This window comes from Chrysemys picta, chromosome 6 (assembly GCF_011386835.1).
Source record: "Chrysemys picta bellii isolate R12L10 chromosome 6, ASM1138683v2, whole genome shotgun sequence".
Lineage (NCBI taxonomy): Eukaryota > Metazoa > Chordata > Testudines > Emydidae > Chrysemys > Chrysemys picta.
This window is the reverse complement of record NC_088796.1, coordinates 126,339,717-126,355,529: the sequence shown is the minus strand read 5'-3', so window position 1 is coordinate 126,355,529 and position 15,813 is coordinate 126,339,717. Positions and strand designations below refer to the sequence as shown.

Here is a 15,813-nt window from a genome sequence, read left to right as displayed (position 1 = left end):
AAAGGACACTCAAGTCAATTAGGAACAGGTTTCAGAAACTGAAATAAGCAACCCTTAAACCAAAGTAAAAGTCCACACAGGCATTTGCATTAACTAGGGTTACCATCCGTCCGGGTTTCCCCAGACATGTCGGCTTTTATAGCTTTAAATGGCCGTCCGGGAGGGGATTTCTAATAAGGTAGAAATGTCCGGGATTTCCCCCTTCCCCTCATGCAGAGTGCGGTGTGGCTGATTGGACGTCTGTGCCTGATTGAAAGCCGCTCACAGCCACTGGGGCCTCTAGCAGCCAGAGTCCCTCCCCCTCAGAGCAGCCAGAGTCCCTCCCCCTTAAACTCATTTGAAAATCTCACTGCAACCATTTTGACAGCCGTTTCAAAGTTCCTATCGATTGAAGGTGGGGAAGAGAAGGATTATACTCTTTGTAGCCCTCCCGTACCTCCGTGATGGGAGATTTAGGATTCACGTTCCTAGCAGCCGCAATCTCCTGCAGCTGATTCACAAGTTCAGTGATTGACAACCTCTCCTCTGGGTTCACCTTCAAAGTGGAACCTAAAAAAAGGTAATTTAGACATTACAACAGTCCTTTTTTGATGGCATAAATCTGTTCTTTCCTCAGCGGATTCAAGCGCCGCATGATTATCCATAGTAAAGCGTGCAGAAAAACGAGGGAAACAGCCAACTTGTACCCAAGTATCATTTGCCTTTAACAGGCATCTCTGTATTAAGAATAAGGATTTTAGTGATGAATCAAGACGACACTTTTAAAGAAAATACTACAAGAGAATCAATCTTGAAGAAATGTTTACAGGCAACTTAGAACCCACCCCATTTCATCAGAAATTTAACAACCAACTGTAGTAGTTCAACTGTGTCTTCTGAACTTTAGTAAAACAAAGTTTCTTAAACAAATTCAAGGAATCCAAACCAAAATGCAAAATATTTCCAGCCAATTTATCAAAATCCTAAGATTAAGTATTGAAAAAAAATCAGTGAAAAACCACAAGGTTTACACTAAAAAAATCTAGTTCTTAACTGCATGTAGAAAAGTTTGAAAGTTCTTCATATTGATGTCACATAGCTAAAAATAAACTAATCATTGTCATATGGTTTACGATGCTACTTCAATGGAACTGGAAAATTCTGATTGATTAATCCCATTGTACCTAACATATTTTTAATGATGAAAGAAGTAAGGTCCACAAAAGCATCAGAATAAATGAACAAGATTTTAAACTTACGAATGAGATCATGGAACACAGAATATCGAGTGTCATTCTGAGGAATAGAGTATTTCCCATTGACTATGCGAAGCTTAGCCCCATCTTCAAATGGATGTTGCCTAAAGCACAATAAATACAGGATACAGCCCAAGGCCTACACAGAAATAAAAGCGAACATTACAGAAAAGTCAGTAATTCAGGCACCGAAAACCATTTAAAGTTGAATTCTAGATATGAAACTGATTAGAAACTGGAACAACTCTAATCAAGCTCAAATCTAAAATAACTTTGCTCTATGAAATGCAAATTGCTTAGTCATGGAACCCAACACTATTTACAGTGATTCAGCTGCATACCCCCCTTCTTTCTAAAATAACTAGACCCTTGAAGTTTCATTCTTTAGGATTAAAGATTAACAAGCTAGTCTACACAGACTAACCGTTTCTAGCAGCATGAAGACTGTGGTACAGTTTTGCCATTATGATTAAAGGTCTGCTAGTTTCCTCAGTCTCAGATTTTTTTTTTATTTTAAAATTCTCTCCAGGTTGAGGGATTTATATTCTAGTATAATATATAGGTAGCAACACCTTTATTATATATGTAGCAAAGTGTAGCACAATGGTTTTTAAAGTAGGTGCTCCAAAGAGAGAGTTCTATTTTTATGGGCCAAATCCTACATTCATAGTTTCTGTGTAAGTCACTCCTACTTAAAGGATTTGGTCCTCTCTTTGCTCTCCTAATTCAAATTCATTCGGTTACTAAGTACATATTGGGTAGGTTGTCAAAGCGCAAATCACTATTCTCCTGACTATTTTTGCTGCCAGTCTTTGGACAGTTTCAGCTACCTCCTTTTCAAGCGCTGAGCAAATTGTGGCATTCAAAGCCAACGTGTGTCACCGATTTGTAGAACACCTATGTAATGGGATTCATTATTCTCTTTCAAATGCAGCCTAATACTTTGTTAGTTATTCTGATGGGTGCTCTGCATTGAGCATTCACCTGTCCATAACGACACCTCAATGTACTTTGTAAGGTCTTAGTCATTCAGAACCCATAAACGTATATGGTTTATTTAAAGTTATTCCTTCCAAAGTGCTTTAATTTACAGATATTTACTTTGATAGCTATCTGTCACTTTGGTGGCCACCTACTTAGCACCCCTACTTGTGTTACACCAGTTAAGTTCTGGGTGCCTTCACAATTTTCACTAGTCTCTGAATTGTGTGCATAGTAAATTTTGCCCAATATATTAACCAAACAGTTTCACTAACGGTCTCCTAAAATCTTAAAATATAAATCATCTTTCCACAATGAAAACATAGCTTTTCATTCTTACACTTGCTTGCTCTCTTAACCAGCTTTTAAAACCCAAGATGCAACACTTCACCACCCTGTGGTTTCCAAGTTCCCTTAATAGCCTCTTCCTTTATAAAAGTTAGTTGTCCATCTACATTATATCCAATCAGTTTTAACTGAGAATTCTCACAAGTTAAAAATGGTACAATTCACCATCACAAAGAACATGCTTAATATGAGGTTACATTACTCGGTTCTTTGTAGTTCTGTTATTTTGTCTGGTACTGAAGAAGTGCGCCCAGGGTAATTCACAGAATCACCCTCAGTTCCACATGAGCACATGGATACAATGTGATGCCATAACTTGGGCCAAGTGACTTCACGTCTCTATGCCTCTGGTTACGCTCTCACGTTCTGTCTGTCTTGACTATTCAGACTGTAGGTAGAGACTCGCACTGTGCTTGTACCCAGCCCAATGGGTTCTCTGTTGGACATTGAGTCCCTATTGTAATGAAGATTAATACTAGACGTCTGAGGGTGACTATGAAGTTGCACTTTTGTGTTTGCAGCTCAGTTAACTTGTTTTTGGTTCTGAATTCTTGGATGAAGGCTATCCAGCCTTGGCTTACTACAGTTTAATTTTCTAACCGGGTTATTTTTGTACAAACACCTTTATAGAATCAGGAAATGTTCTCATAACGACAACTAAAGGTAAGAAGGAGTTAACGTTTAACAGAGCAAATGCACTCAGTAACAGATGTGCAGAGAAAGAAATCTGATTAGCTCCACTGCAAAGAGCTGTGATACTGGAAAAAGCCAAAAATCAAAACAAGGTTCTGCTTTTTGAAGTTCTAGTGCTAGAGACCCACCAGACACCAACCAAATGGGTTTCAATAAAGCATCAGAGGAATTACCCTAAAATAAGTGATAAAGCCACATTAAAGAACTAAGTGAAACTGCATCAGCGAAAATTAATAAGTTGGATAAAATAACGAGCAAAGAAAACAGCCTTCACAAAAATAATCTCTAACTCTTACATAGAGCTTGTCATCAGTAGACTTCAAAGCACTTTACAAAAGAGTTCAGTATCAACTCCATTTTGAAGATAGGGAAACTGAGGCACAGAAAGGAGAAGTGACTTTCCAAGGTCACCCAACAGACCAGTGGCAGAGCTGGAAACACTGTCTATGTCTCCTGAGTCTTCATCCACTGCTCTATACGCTAGCGGCTACAGACAACGTAGATCGAATGTAGAACTGGAAAATGTAAGCCACAAAAAACCTTGCAATCATAACATTAGTGGGCATCTTGACAATCAAATAAAAACTAAGAATGTGTGCACTCTCATGGTGGTGGTGGTGGAAGAATGCTCCCTGAAGCCCATTGAATTTGTGGAAACCTTCATTAATGCCGATACTAAACACCAAAGATTTCACCTACAAAAAAGCCATGCGACTTTCAAAGAGAAAGCACTAGTGATAATGGAAGAACTCTGATAAACTATCTGACAGGACAGCATTTTTTTCTGGAGGCCAAGTCCCAGGAGGACCTGCTATTTGAGGGGACAAAAATATTTTTCCTTAAGCTCAGCCTGAAGATAGAAGCAAAAAAAGGAACTTCAATTCAAAAGATGCCCATTGGTAGAAGACGCCATTATTTCTATGGTATTACTTATGATAAAACCTTTATTTTAGGTACAAAAATCTTTAAAAACAGTATCTTCCAGCTTCTTCCATCCACAGGTCAACTAAGTCATGGTGACTCGTGAAGCGCAGAGAACATGACCTGACCATGAGCAGAAGCCAGCTCAGATGGAATCTGATCAATTGCAGCATACGGAATTCCGAAGCGTCGTGCTTCCCCCGTGTGGGATGCTGAAGATTGTGCACAACAGCGTCACCCATTTGGTAAGTAGCACATCATGCCGGACACACAGCACCAAGATTCCAAGAGCCACACTGGCTCCTGCAAGTTTCTAGGTGGATTTCAATGTGCTTGTTTTAAACAGGCAGCCGGGATCTGGTTAGCTGGGAGATCCCGTCTCCCATTCCATACAGACACAGCTGAGATCAGACAAAAAGAATTGAGCTAAAGGACTCTCAGAACAGCTGGAGGAGCTGCTGGCAGGACACTGGCAGTGATGGGGTTCTCTTGACTCTGCATTTCACTTCCTTCTTTCATCCAGATTTGTTAACCGTCCAAACATGCTCCAAAGCTCATTCCCCCTCCCCCAGGAATTTAGGGAAATTGGGGTCACTAGGGAAAGGTGCTGGACATGAATAGGCTTTGCATGATGATACGGTGAGGTAAGGTGTTTGGTTTGTGGAAGGCTTTTACTTGGAAAGTATAAGAACTGTACTGAGGGTTTTTTAATGGTGTGCTTTAAATTTTAGAAGGTGTCTAGACTTCGGAAAAGGAGCCAGAGAAAAATGAATAAAATAATCAAAAGCCAGGAGAACGCGGACCACATTTGAGAACCTGGTAACTGGTCAAAGGAATAATAGGAGTAATATCTAATGTATTCCTGATCTGCAAAAGCATTTCAGGAAGCTTTGTGGTTAACAGGAGTTACATTTTTGATCCACACTGAAGTTCACACATTTTTTTATGGCCTGAGCAGCAGCACTACAAATTCATCTAGACAGTATGGTGAAAAGCGCCTAGAATAGAGCAGTGGAGGATACTGAACTCCCTGGGGGAAAGTAAAGTACAACCATTCACCCGAATCACAAACTAAAACCACGTATGCCCCTTGCAGCTGTGCTGTACTGCATATGCAACTCTGATTTCCCTGACCACAGACCATCAGACAAGAGACAAGGCAGCTTAGCAGAATGGCAGGCGCTACATGAGCCCCACTGGCTGGGACACGGCCCTTTTAAAGAACAAAGCGGTATGTGACAACAGCTGACATACTGTTAAATAGGAGGAGTCAGCCACGCCAGTAAATACCTGGGTTATCCTAACCGAAGATTTCAATTGCCCAAGTCCTCTGAATAAATGGAGGGCTACCTTTCCTGTTTTCAGTAAGTGGATGCAATTGTGGTCCAACTTGTATGGATTTAATCTGATATATGAGTAAGGTGTTTAAGAACTATATTACCCTGGGTTTACTCTCACATCTTTCACTCCAAAAATTCAATATGAAGATTGACAACTACAGAGGCAGAACACAAGAAGCTCAAGTTAATTTTTAAAATGTATTGTTTAAAAGGTTTAGACAGTAGTTGAGATTCCAATAGCCCGGAACAGCCATCACAAATTTTGATGTTCAAGTGTCTATTCTGCATTTGATATTAAAATACATGTTTAAAAAGTCATACAGACTTGTTTACCAACACTGGTACAGTTTTTAGAAGTTAAGCATGTGCATTCATAAAAATATCCAATACTCTGAAAAATACTAATGTGTAACATGACCAAAAAGAATGCAAAAGGACTCCTCGCTGACACTTAACTGAAGATGCACTGGGAGTTTAAATATTTCTCTTCAAATGCAACTGCAATCCTGTCAATGCAGGTTACTCATTTCCCACTGCCTTTTGCCATCCCACTTAGTTGCAAGAGAAACATACGTGATTTCCACACAAACAAGAGTTAAGAAGTACTAATGTTTAAGTTGTTCCTGCATTTCATACTCTGAACTACCTTGAGACTAGGATTTGTGAATGAGCAAAATCAGAGTTGTGTGTCTTAGCAACCTCTGTCTAATCACGTAGTAGTGATCATGGACTCCAAGAGAGCCCTGTCCTGACCTCCAGAGAAGAAGCAAAGTTGTTGCAACACAGACATTTCACTCAAGGCATTGAAGGAGTTGGGACAAAGTTTCTGAGGTCTATGCCTCAGGTCAGCCCAAATTAAGATTTAAAATTCATACCAATGAAGCTTATTTTGCCTGAAATGTCTCAGATACAGACAGCTGAGGTTTTGTTTTAATATCAAACAATGCAATTCCAATAGCAGTGAATGTGCAATTGTTTAAACATCACAAATATGATGAAATATAGGTACTATTTAACTATGATATCTAACAGGCATCATTACATACAAAGAGAAACAGAAGTTCCTACCCATATATCCTGTTTTTCACCGATTGGAAAGTTTGAGTACAAGTCTATCATTTCTGGAGTCCTATACATTGGTGTTGTGTTTCTTGTAATCTGCAGAAACAAAAGTAAAAGTTCATGAAGCAGAGACCTGAACAATGCTTTATGTTCAGCCTCAGGGAACAGCGTTCCAAAAATGTTCTGCTAAAAAGCAAGTAAAAAGGGCATTCTGACTTCAAAACCTAGTTTGGGGCACATTAGTCAAGGTGCAAGTCCTTGCTTCAAAATAAAGTTACGAGGGAAGTATCTCTATGTCAAGCCTACAGGAATGACATTTTAACTGTAATTAAAAAGTACCTGCTGCAGTAGTCCCTTCAAGCCACACAGCAAGCAAAACCAGACTACCTGCTCTCAACAGGGGAGAGTGACACTAAGAAACAAGGAACAGTTAGATCAGGGGTAGGCAATCTATGGCACACGTGCTGAAGGCAGCACGTGAGCTGATTTTCAGTGGCACTCAGACTGCCCGGGTCCGGGGGGCTCTGCATTTTAATTTAATTTTAAATGAAGCTTCTTAAACATTTTAAAAACCTTATTTACTTTACATACAGCAATAGTTTAGTTATATATTATAGACTTATAGAAAGAGACCTTCTAAGAAGGTTAAAATGTATTAATGGCACGCAAAACCTTAAATTAGAGTGAGTAAATGAAGATTCGGCACACCACTTCTGAAAGGTTGCCGACCGCTGAGTTATATCATGCCCTTAGGATGCATCTGGAGGAAGGACCCTACTTTGTGCCTTTTTTCCTCCGCCCCATGTGAGAAGTTGGCCAACTGCATGGCACCATCTTCTCTTCCCTTCCCAGAGAGCCAGCAGACAATTCTCCATGAGTTCAGGTTCCAAAAAGGAGAAGGGGACCAGAAGCAAGCAGGTATCATTCTTCTAGTACTCAGGACCTCCCAAAAAAAGAAGTTGATGCTGTCAATGAGCGTGCAGACTCTCACAAGTTAATGGATTTAGTTTGCATCTCATTACTGACCTTCTCCATAGATTTAGAAGGGTTTGAGAAATCACTTAAAGTAAATCCATCTTTACCGCTACATTAGGATTTGTCAGCATTACTAGTACTTAGCCAGATCTATGGACAAATTGCATTTTGAAAGAAAGGGGGAACATGCCAACATTGATATAGCTGTCCTAAGAGTACAGCAATACTGTCTAGTCCAAGATCTGTCAAACCTACTGCTTCATCACATGCCACCCAATTCAGTTTTAGAAGCCATGTTTGATTAGATTTGATCAGAGTCACTGGGGTACAACTGACTTTTTACTTTTCTGCAGATGGTGAAAATTCACGTACTAACAGAAAATAGCAGTCGATTCCTTACTCCTCTCCCTTTTTATTAAATAGGTCATGAAAAGTTACACTATCAATTGTGTCAAGTTTCAATTAGTGTTTATATTTTATTTCTCCACAGTAGAGAGTAGCAGGCACTCCATGGGCATCGACTAGGATGGGTGCTCAGGAAAGTAGTTTAAAAACACAAACTGTTTTGTTGTAATGGCAGATAACATTTGAACAAGGTAGCAGCAGCTGACTCGAAAAATAAGGCCTTGTAATCCACTTCACAACTGAAAGGGCTTCAATTGTCTTAGAACAGTCATAAATGAGGGAAAGGTGTGTGTGGGGGGGGGAGGTTAATGCTAACAGAGCAGCACTAATAGAATGAATTTAATATCTTATAATTAACTGCTGTCAAGTTTCTCACCTCCTCTTCAACTATTGCTCTCTTTTGTGCAGACCAGCTGTAATCAGGATAATGTGCTATAGTTGTAGCACTGCCAAAATCACACAGCTTAATTGTCCCTTGGTTACTAATCAGCATGTTCTCCACCTGCAGGTAGGTTAACAAATTGAAAAAGTTACAAACATTTATGAAGGCTGTGTAGCTCATGCACACTTTTAAATCATGCTCAGGAAGTGTACAAATATTTATTAAATAAAATGAATCAATACTTAGTATTTTACTACACATGGTATCCCACGTTAGAATGGACACTTAAGACTCTATTAGAGTAAGTGACGGGCTTAAGGTCCAAGCCGTAGGCAAAACAGGTAGTAAGCCCAGGAAGTCCAGCTCTCCCCCTTAGTCTTGCCACTAGACAGCTTGCCCTGAATGACATGATCTATTTTGTGGAATAGTACATCTTTATTTCTAACAAATTCAATTCAAAGGATCTAGTATTTTATTTAATCCATGTCCCTCCATATGTTGTTTCTGCACGACATTTTCTAGTGCTTTAAGCTAGAAAAGACATGCAAGGAGTCTTTTACAAATTGCCCTTCAAGATTAATGAGTAGTTTAAAACTGTATCAGGAGCACCAGTTAATAGCTTGGGGGGGGGGGTGGGGGGGGGGGTGGGGGGAAGAGATTCTCTCCAGGAGAATTCTGTGCTGATTGTGAGGCCCGAAAAGGAAAATATAAATTAAATGTTTATTCAAAAAATTAAAACTGTTTTCAATAGGTCTCGTCTTCTCTGTTAGCCTTAGATTGTGATAGCCTCAGAGCATGGAATATCTTTATCATTGTATCTTGAGGCTGCATTCCCTTGACCCACCCTGATAACTGACTCTTCCATTCAGTGGTTCCTATTCTGTTAGTACACTCTTTAGTGCTCTCCTGTATGCGCCAGGTCTGGCATAGTGGGCAGAGCAACAACCAAATACAATCAGCACACACGAATATCATTGGCACCCCCTGGGAAGACAGAGTAAAATGTGCATGCTTACTTGGGCCCAGCTTTTAGAAACAGTGGTCACTCCCTTCCTAAGAATGTCAGTAGAGTGTTCATATTTTAAGGGGGTCTCTACCTGTGTCTTCCAAAACCAGCTTAGAGGGACCTTTAAAAATCCAAATTTAATTCGAAGAAAATGCCTTCCCTATGCTACAAAATGACTTGTTTTTTTCCACATGGCAACTACTCAAGGGGACAAATTAATTGAGAGAGTTTCAAGTATGAGAGCCATGCGACTATTTTCAAAATACACCTCTACCCCAATATAACGCTGTACTCGGGAGCCAAAAAATCGTATTGTGTTATAGGTGAAACCGCGTTATATCGAACTTACTTTGATCCGCCGGAGCGCGCAGCCCCGCCCCCCCCGGAGCACTGCTTTACTGCGTTATATCCAAATTCGTGTTATAGCGGGGTAGAGGTGTACCCCATAATTAATGTGGAATTTAAACAAGTGGCACCAGTTCTTACAATGCCGCGTGCACGTAAATCACATTAACATTAGCCATTGTGAAAAGGATTGGGGGAAAGCAAATGAAGGAGTGCGTGCCACACCAACAAACAAAGGAATGAAGTAATGGAAAGTCTGCAGTGGAGGTCACTGCATGAATCTCAACCCATTTGAAGCTGCATTATATCAGAGAATTTCAGAGATCCTAATATCTTTAAGCAAAAGAATATTACAAAATTTTGATGATACTGAGCTCAATCACTCGTTTTCCCACACAACCAATACTAGAGTCATTCGCTTTAAGTACAAATAAAGAGAAGATATCTATATTTGTAAACAGTTATTAAAGCAAAAACATTTTAGTTTAAAAATGCACAGAGACTGTTTGACGTAAGTTTTCTCCTCAGTCTACCTAAACTCAGTTTTCTGGGAACTGCAGTGCAAACACACCTCCCTGGATCATTTTAGTGAGGCCACTGTCTGTTGTGGCACAAAGATCAAGATCTTGCTCTGAATTTTCCTATAAAAGCCCCTCTCCCTGTGCAGCTACTGTAGTATGAAACCTGCTTTCTGCCCCCTCTCCCCATCACTTTGAGTCTCTGCCAGGGACAGGTTTTCTTAATAGGCACTGGAATAGTAACAGAAGAAATCAACAACATAATTTTGATTTAACTCTGAAAAACGGTCTATTATAGTAGCATCCTACACAGAATCAGGGCCCCCACTGTTCAAGTAGAGCAGAGTAAAACATCAGTCCCTGCCCCTGAACTAGTGTCTCAGGAAAAATTTCAAGTTTTAAAAAATGCTAACCCTTGGCAACTGCTTAGTTCCTCCCAACAGGATGGCACTGGCCACAATTTTACCTCAGAGCTCAAGGCCTTCCATACCATTTGTAAAGGACTGACAAAGGATGAAAGGTCTTAAAATAACCAATCAGGAAATAAGTGCCCCCCTTGATTAATTTTAGTTCAAAAGTCAATGTGCTCCAAAACCAAGCACTACAACAAAAAGTAGATTTTAGTGCTTTTTGAAACTCCAGCCATCCCAATCCCCTACACTCACTGCAGCTGGTCGCTAGGTTCAAAAGAGAACAGCATTTCAGTAGCACACTGACATTACGCTCCGCTTCCTTTCACAGCTTTATGTTTCTGCTATTAAAAAAATTGTTACCACCAAAATGTGTGTGGCTTCCAGTCACGAGCTTACTTACCAGCAAATAGGAACTATTGTTCAGACTAAAGTAAGAGTGGGAAACAGACTACATGGTTTCAGTTTGAGCTCGGAAATTTAACTAACAGGATATTCAACAAGTATTTCTAACACCAAAAATATAGATAAAGGATGTGGTCTAAACACTAGGCCATGTAGTGGTGTCCTTCATTCCCAGCCAGCACTCCCAATGAGATGGATATGTACTCATGCCATCGTTTGAAATGCTGCATACTCAAGTGTCTCAATTTCATTAGTTCTACAGCATCAACTTTGTAGTCCGCCCTGGAAGTCTGCTTTCACACTTCATTCAAATGTTGCAGTCACTTAAATTCTATACTGTACCTTTAAATCTCTATGAATAATAGGTGGTTTCTGTTTATGCATATGTTGCACTGCTCTGCAGGTCTGATAAAATATCTTCAAAACTGTATCACACGAGAGGGGCCCTTTGGATTCAACTTTCTTTAAGAATTCCACCAATTGCCCTACAGGAGATAGAATCAATTCATATTAGTATACAGATGCTTCAAGTTTTGGAAACGTGCCATTAAGTATATTAGATAAGTCTAAACGTGACACACACCTGTCCTGACCAAGAAGCATTTAATCCCCTGAATTTGACAAGAGATTTGATCAAGACTATTTTTGACTATAAAGAAAATCCAGGAAGATTTTTGACAAAGAACTAAGCACTAAGAAGATGATGTTGTCATACCAAAATAAAAGGACATTGAAACATTCTTACTTCAAATGATCCATAGTTTTAAAGCATTTGTAGCTTGCATCCCATTAGGATGAAAATACTGCCCCTTCATTTCCTCAGACTATGCCAGCAATACCCACTGGACATTTTATTGCCCAATATTAGCTACCAGCGAACAGTGTAGGGTTTACAACAAGGAATCAATGACTAAACTGGCCATGAATCATTTTAAAGGGGCCTTTCACTATACCAGCTGACACTCTTCATCACAGATGCAGTATGCTCTTTTCCCTCCTCTCTACTCCTGCCAGGGCGTGAGTCAGAAACCACCCTTCCAGCTGAGTAAAACTGGACAACACCCTTAGCCAGGAAGTACTGCTCCTAAACAAGCAACTAATGGGAGTCTGAATGCTTCAAGTAATTAGTCTAACCCATGGTAGTTAAAGGTGTGGTGGGATTTACAGACAATTAGAGATTGCAAACATTGACTTGCTTAACCTTGAAAGGAGAAGAGTTAGAGGGAATTTATGAGAAGTATGGTAGATTATGAAGGGGACGGTAAAAACTGATCACCTTGCTCCTTTTCAGAATGGCCCATAAATATGAAAAACTGGTCAGTTAATAGCAGGTAAATTGCTGTCTTGCTAGATAAGTTTTAGCTGTTCTCCATGTAGTAAAACTGCACTTTTCCAGTTCAAGATCTATGTATTCATTTGGAAGAATTCACTCCATTCCTAAAACAAGCCACACCACGCACGAACGAAAATAGGTTTTACCTTTACAAAGCTCGGTGAGCAGAAGAAACTCGCCCTGTCCAGTATCCGATTCTTCTTTTCCTATTGATGCAGCAGAGCAGAACTGGACAATATTAGGATGACCTGAAAGCTTTTTCTGGGGATTTGTTCAAGGAAAAACTAAACATGTCAGAGATTTTTCTTCATACTATCAAGCACAATCAGCTCACATACACGTCTAATTGGATGTGTTTAACATACACAACAGAAGAACCTAACCGGCATCTCATTTGAACAGAATAAGAACTACAGGCAAAGTCACCAAGAGTAAAAAACTCAATACCTGTTAATAAGGCTCTGGAAGATGCAGATTCTGATCTGGATACAGCTTGGTCTCTCTTGACAATGAGTGCAATGCAGCAATAGAGGTATTTGTAAAAGACTTCTCCAGCGACTAGACTGAATCATGGATATCTGCTGACATTCTGGCTGTGTGACCAAGGCAGGCCACTGTGCCCTCCACACAGGTCTATACATTAGCCTGGGGTGCCCTTTCTGGTATGGTTTTCCTTCAACTAAGTAGAAAAAGGTCTCTCAAAAATCAGAGCCAAGAAGCTTCATTATAAGCAAGATTATAAAAAAGGAAAATCAAAAACTTTTATAATATAAAGGCTTTTTAAAATTTCACTTTCAATTAAAAAGAGAATCAAGGCTCCTCATTCTGGTGGTGGGAGGGAGAGAGAGAAGTGAACCTAAGTGACCTTAGTCACTAGCTGAGGAGCTTACAATGTATCTGGTTATGTGTTTATATCGAAACTAGAACAGTGGGACCCTGGTCTAAAATTGAGGCCCACCGGTGTATTGAGCCATGAATGCATGAAACCAAGCTGCTTAAAAAAGGGTATTGGCCAAGGGTTGTGAGTAGTGTTGTGACTCTCGGGCTTACAAAGCGTGCCCCTCTTGTGAACTCAAATGTAAGAAGTATGCAAAAGTTCATAAAATGTTACAATAACCATGAAAAATTGGTCAAAGTTGCTTACAAAGTTGCATGTTGTAACAAGTGCATGAGAACCAGACAAAGAAACTGGATTAGTCGAAACCAGAAAGGCCATGCTGATCTAATCCAAGGACTGGTGAAATTATGCTGGTTTTTAAAAAAGTGGAACCAGAAGATAACAGATCAAAATTGGTGTGCCAGATATTAGGCCTAATTAGTGGACAAAATAATGAGGGGGATGGACTATGCTGCCCACTTTTTCCCCTTTTGGGGTTTCTTAAAAAGAGACATGTGCGAGATAGGGCAATGATCAGTTCAATTCAGCTCTCCCTCTCATCTCCAGTCCCACCTTGCATCCTCCGACCTGCCAGCACCGCAACTCCTCTAAGGGACTTTATTCCTGAAGGGAAGGCCGGCTGGCGTCGCTCTTGTTTAAGGAACTTGGTTTTCACCTGTGAGTGCTGAAAGTCATCGCATCATCATGACAACCAGTCCTCAGCTCGCCAGGGGGGAGAGCTAATTACCAGCACCACAAAAGCATGTAAGATCCTGTATTATATTCCCTTCCCTTGTGTTATCTTCTGCCCCACGGTTTCTTTCTTCCTAGCCTCTCTCACTCCTGACTTTTCATCGAACCCTGAAATTAACAGTTCTGCAGTTATCCAAGCCTGCCTTGTCTAAGGAGAAAGGATCCAACCAGATGACAGCCCTGACCAGATCATAACTAACCAGGGTCAAAGCAGCAGGCATCTTGATCGACTAGCCAGCCAAAGCATCCACTCGTAACTAACCAGCGATGCAGTGTTCCAAAAATATCAACAAAAGCCATATTTTACCCATCTTTTCTATCCCATCTCTTCTCCACCTTTAGTCTGCCTGTTTGTTAAGAACAGGATAAGTAGATGCCCTTCACATCAGGACAGAGTAAAATTAACTTTTGCCTTTTCATCAAAGAAAGGCTGTTCTGAAAATAAGAGGCTGATAGTTTGACACCAAAAAGAGAGAGACTTTGATAAGGTCTAACTAAGTCTGTTCTGCATAATCACTCAACCACAGTTTCAAAATAAACACTACTTCTAATTTCTTGTTCTTTCTTGTGTTTAACCAATAAACTTTCAAATGAATTAAATTAATGCTTTGAGGTGTTTCCCAAATAATCAAGTAAAACCAAGGGCTCTATTTAAAAACAACCGCAAACCTATCTATCACTGTTTAATATTGGACAGGGAGTGAGTTTATAAAACCTGTAACTCTTCAGGCCTTTGAGACCAATATCCATACAACAGTAGGGAAAAAGAAGAAGAGTTGTTAACTCAACAAGAGGAGTAGAAAGTTTAAACAAATCTTTATCCAACTGGGAAATGACAAATTTTCTGAATTTCCCCTCTGAAATTATGACAGACCAAACCATTATCTCACATTCCATGCATAACATTACAGCTGTTTACTTTAGTATTTTGGAAACCTCCTTTGACTTCACAAATTATGGCTTAGCAATTAGTGACCTCTAGCCTGTGATTGGTCACTCAAGGAAGGAGTAAATAGCAGGTGCAATCATTTATTTAAAAGGAAGTTTGATACCCACAACTCTTTATGATGTACAGTTTGATACCCACAACTCTTTATGATGTACTCTTTATGATGTACAAAACCTTGGCATCAGTTTTCCAGAGTTCAATTTTATGGATGACACTAAAATGTTAGTTAAACATTTGAATAGACGACAAAAAAGGAGCTGAATAACTCAAGGGACTAATGGGACTGAAAACCTTTTATCCTGTAACTCGTTGGTCTCTACCAAGCCCAGGTTTCAAAGATTTTCTTCACTGGAGAAATACTTTAGAAATACTTTCAGTGTCCATATGGATCGTGAAGACCAGAAGCTTTCTAAGTCTTCAGGATGTTCATTTCTTTATTCTAAATATTGAATTTTGACCTAAAAAGGATACCATAAAACAAACTTCTTGAATGATAGCTCTGTTCTTCTCCTCTTCATTAGACAATAACCTCTGTATCGGAAAAAAGAATATTGAAAAAGGGGATATCATTTTGAAGTATTATAAACTTATAAAAACACAGACATGGGAAAAATCAGAGCTAACAAAACCGTCAACTCTCAAGATAAGGGAGCAAGTGTCAAAGCTGGCTTGATCCCGCTTGGACGTGTCACCGCAACAATAACCAGGTTTCTAGTCACCTGTCCTTCTGTTCATCTACATCACTGGTTTTCAACCTTTCCAGACTCCTTTCAGGAGTCTGATGCTCAAGCCCCACCACCCAGGGATGAGGCATGTAACTTAGCTTCACGGCTTCCCCCAGCCAATTACACTGCTTGCCACCTTCTAACGCCGAC

General features: G+C 39.9%; 1 protein-coding gene across 2 annotated transcripts in view; it reads right to left on the bottom strand.

Annotated features, from left to right (window-relative positions):
* GAK (cyclin G associated kinase) overlaps nt 1-15,813 on the bottom strand; it is a 98,572-nt gene that overhangs the window by 60,530 nt on the left and 22,229 nt on the right. For both annotated transcript variants that reach the window (XM_065549802.1, XM_065549803.1), the window contains exons 3-9: nt 15,410-15,469; nt 12,506-12,620; nt 11,369-11,511; nt 8,337-8,462; nt 6,587-6,676; nt 1,239-1,374; nt 437-549 (exon numbers count right to left, since the gene is read on the bottom strand). In XM_065549802.1, the coding sequence (XP_065405874.1) occupies nt 437-549; nt 1,239-1,374; nt 6,587-6,676; nt 8,337-8,462; nt 11,369-11,511; nt 12,506-12,620; nt 15,410-15,469 (783 nt within the window). The remainder of the gene's footprint in view (nt 1-436; nt 550-1,238; nt 1,375-6,586; nt 6,677-8,336; nt 8,463-11,368; nt 11,512-12,505; nt 12,621-15,409; nt 15,470-15,813) is intronic.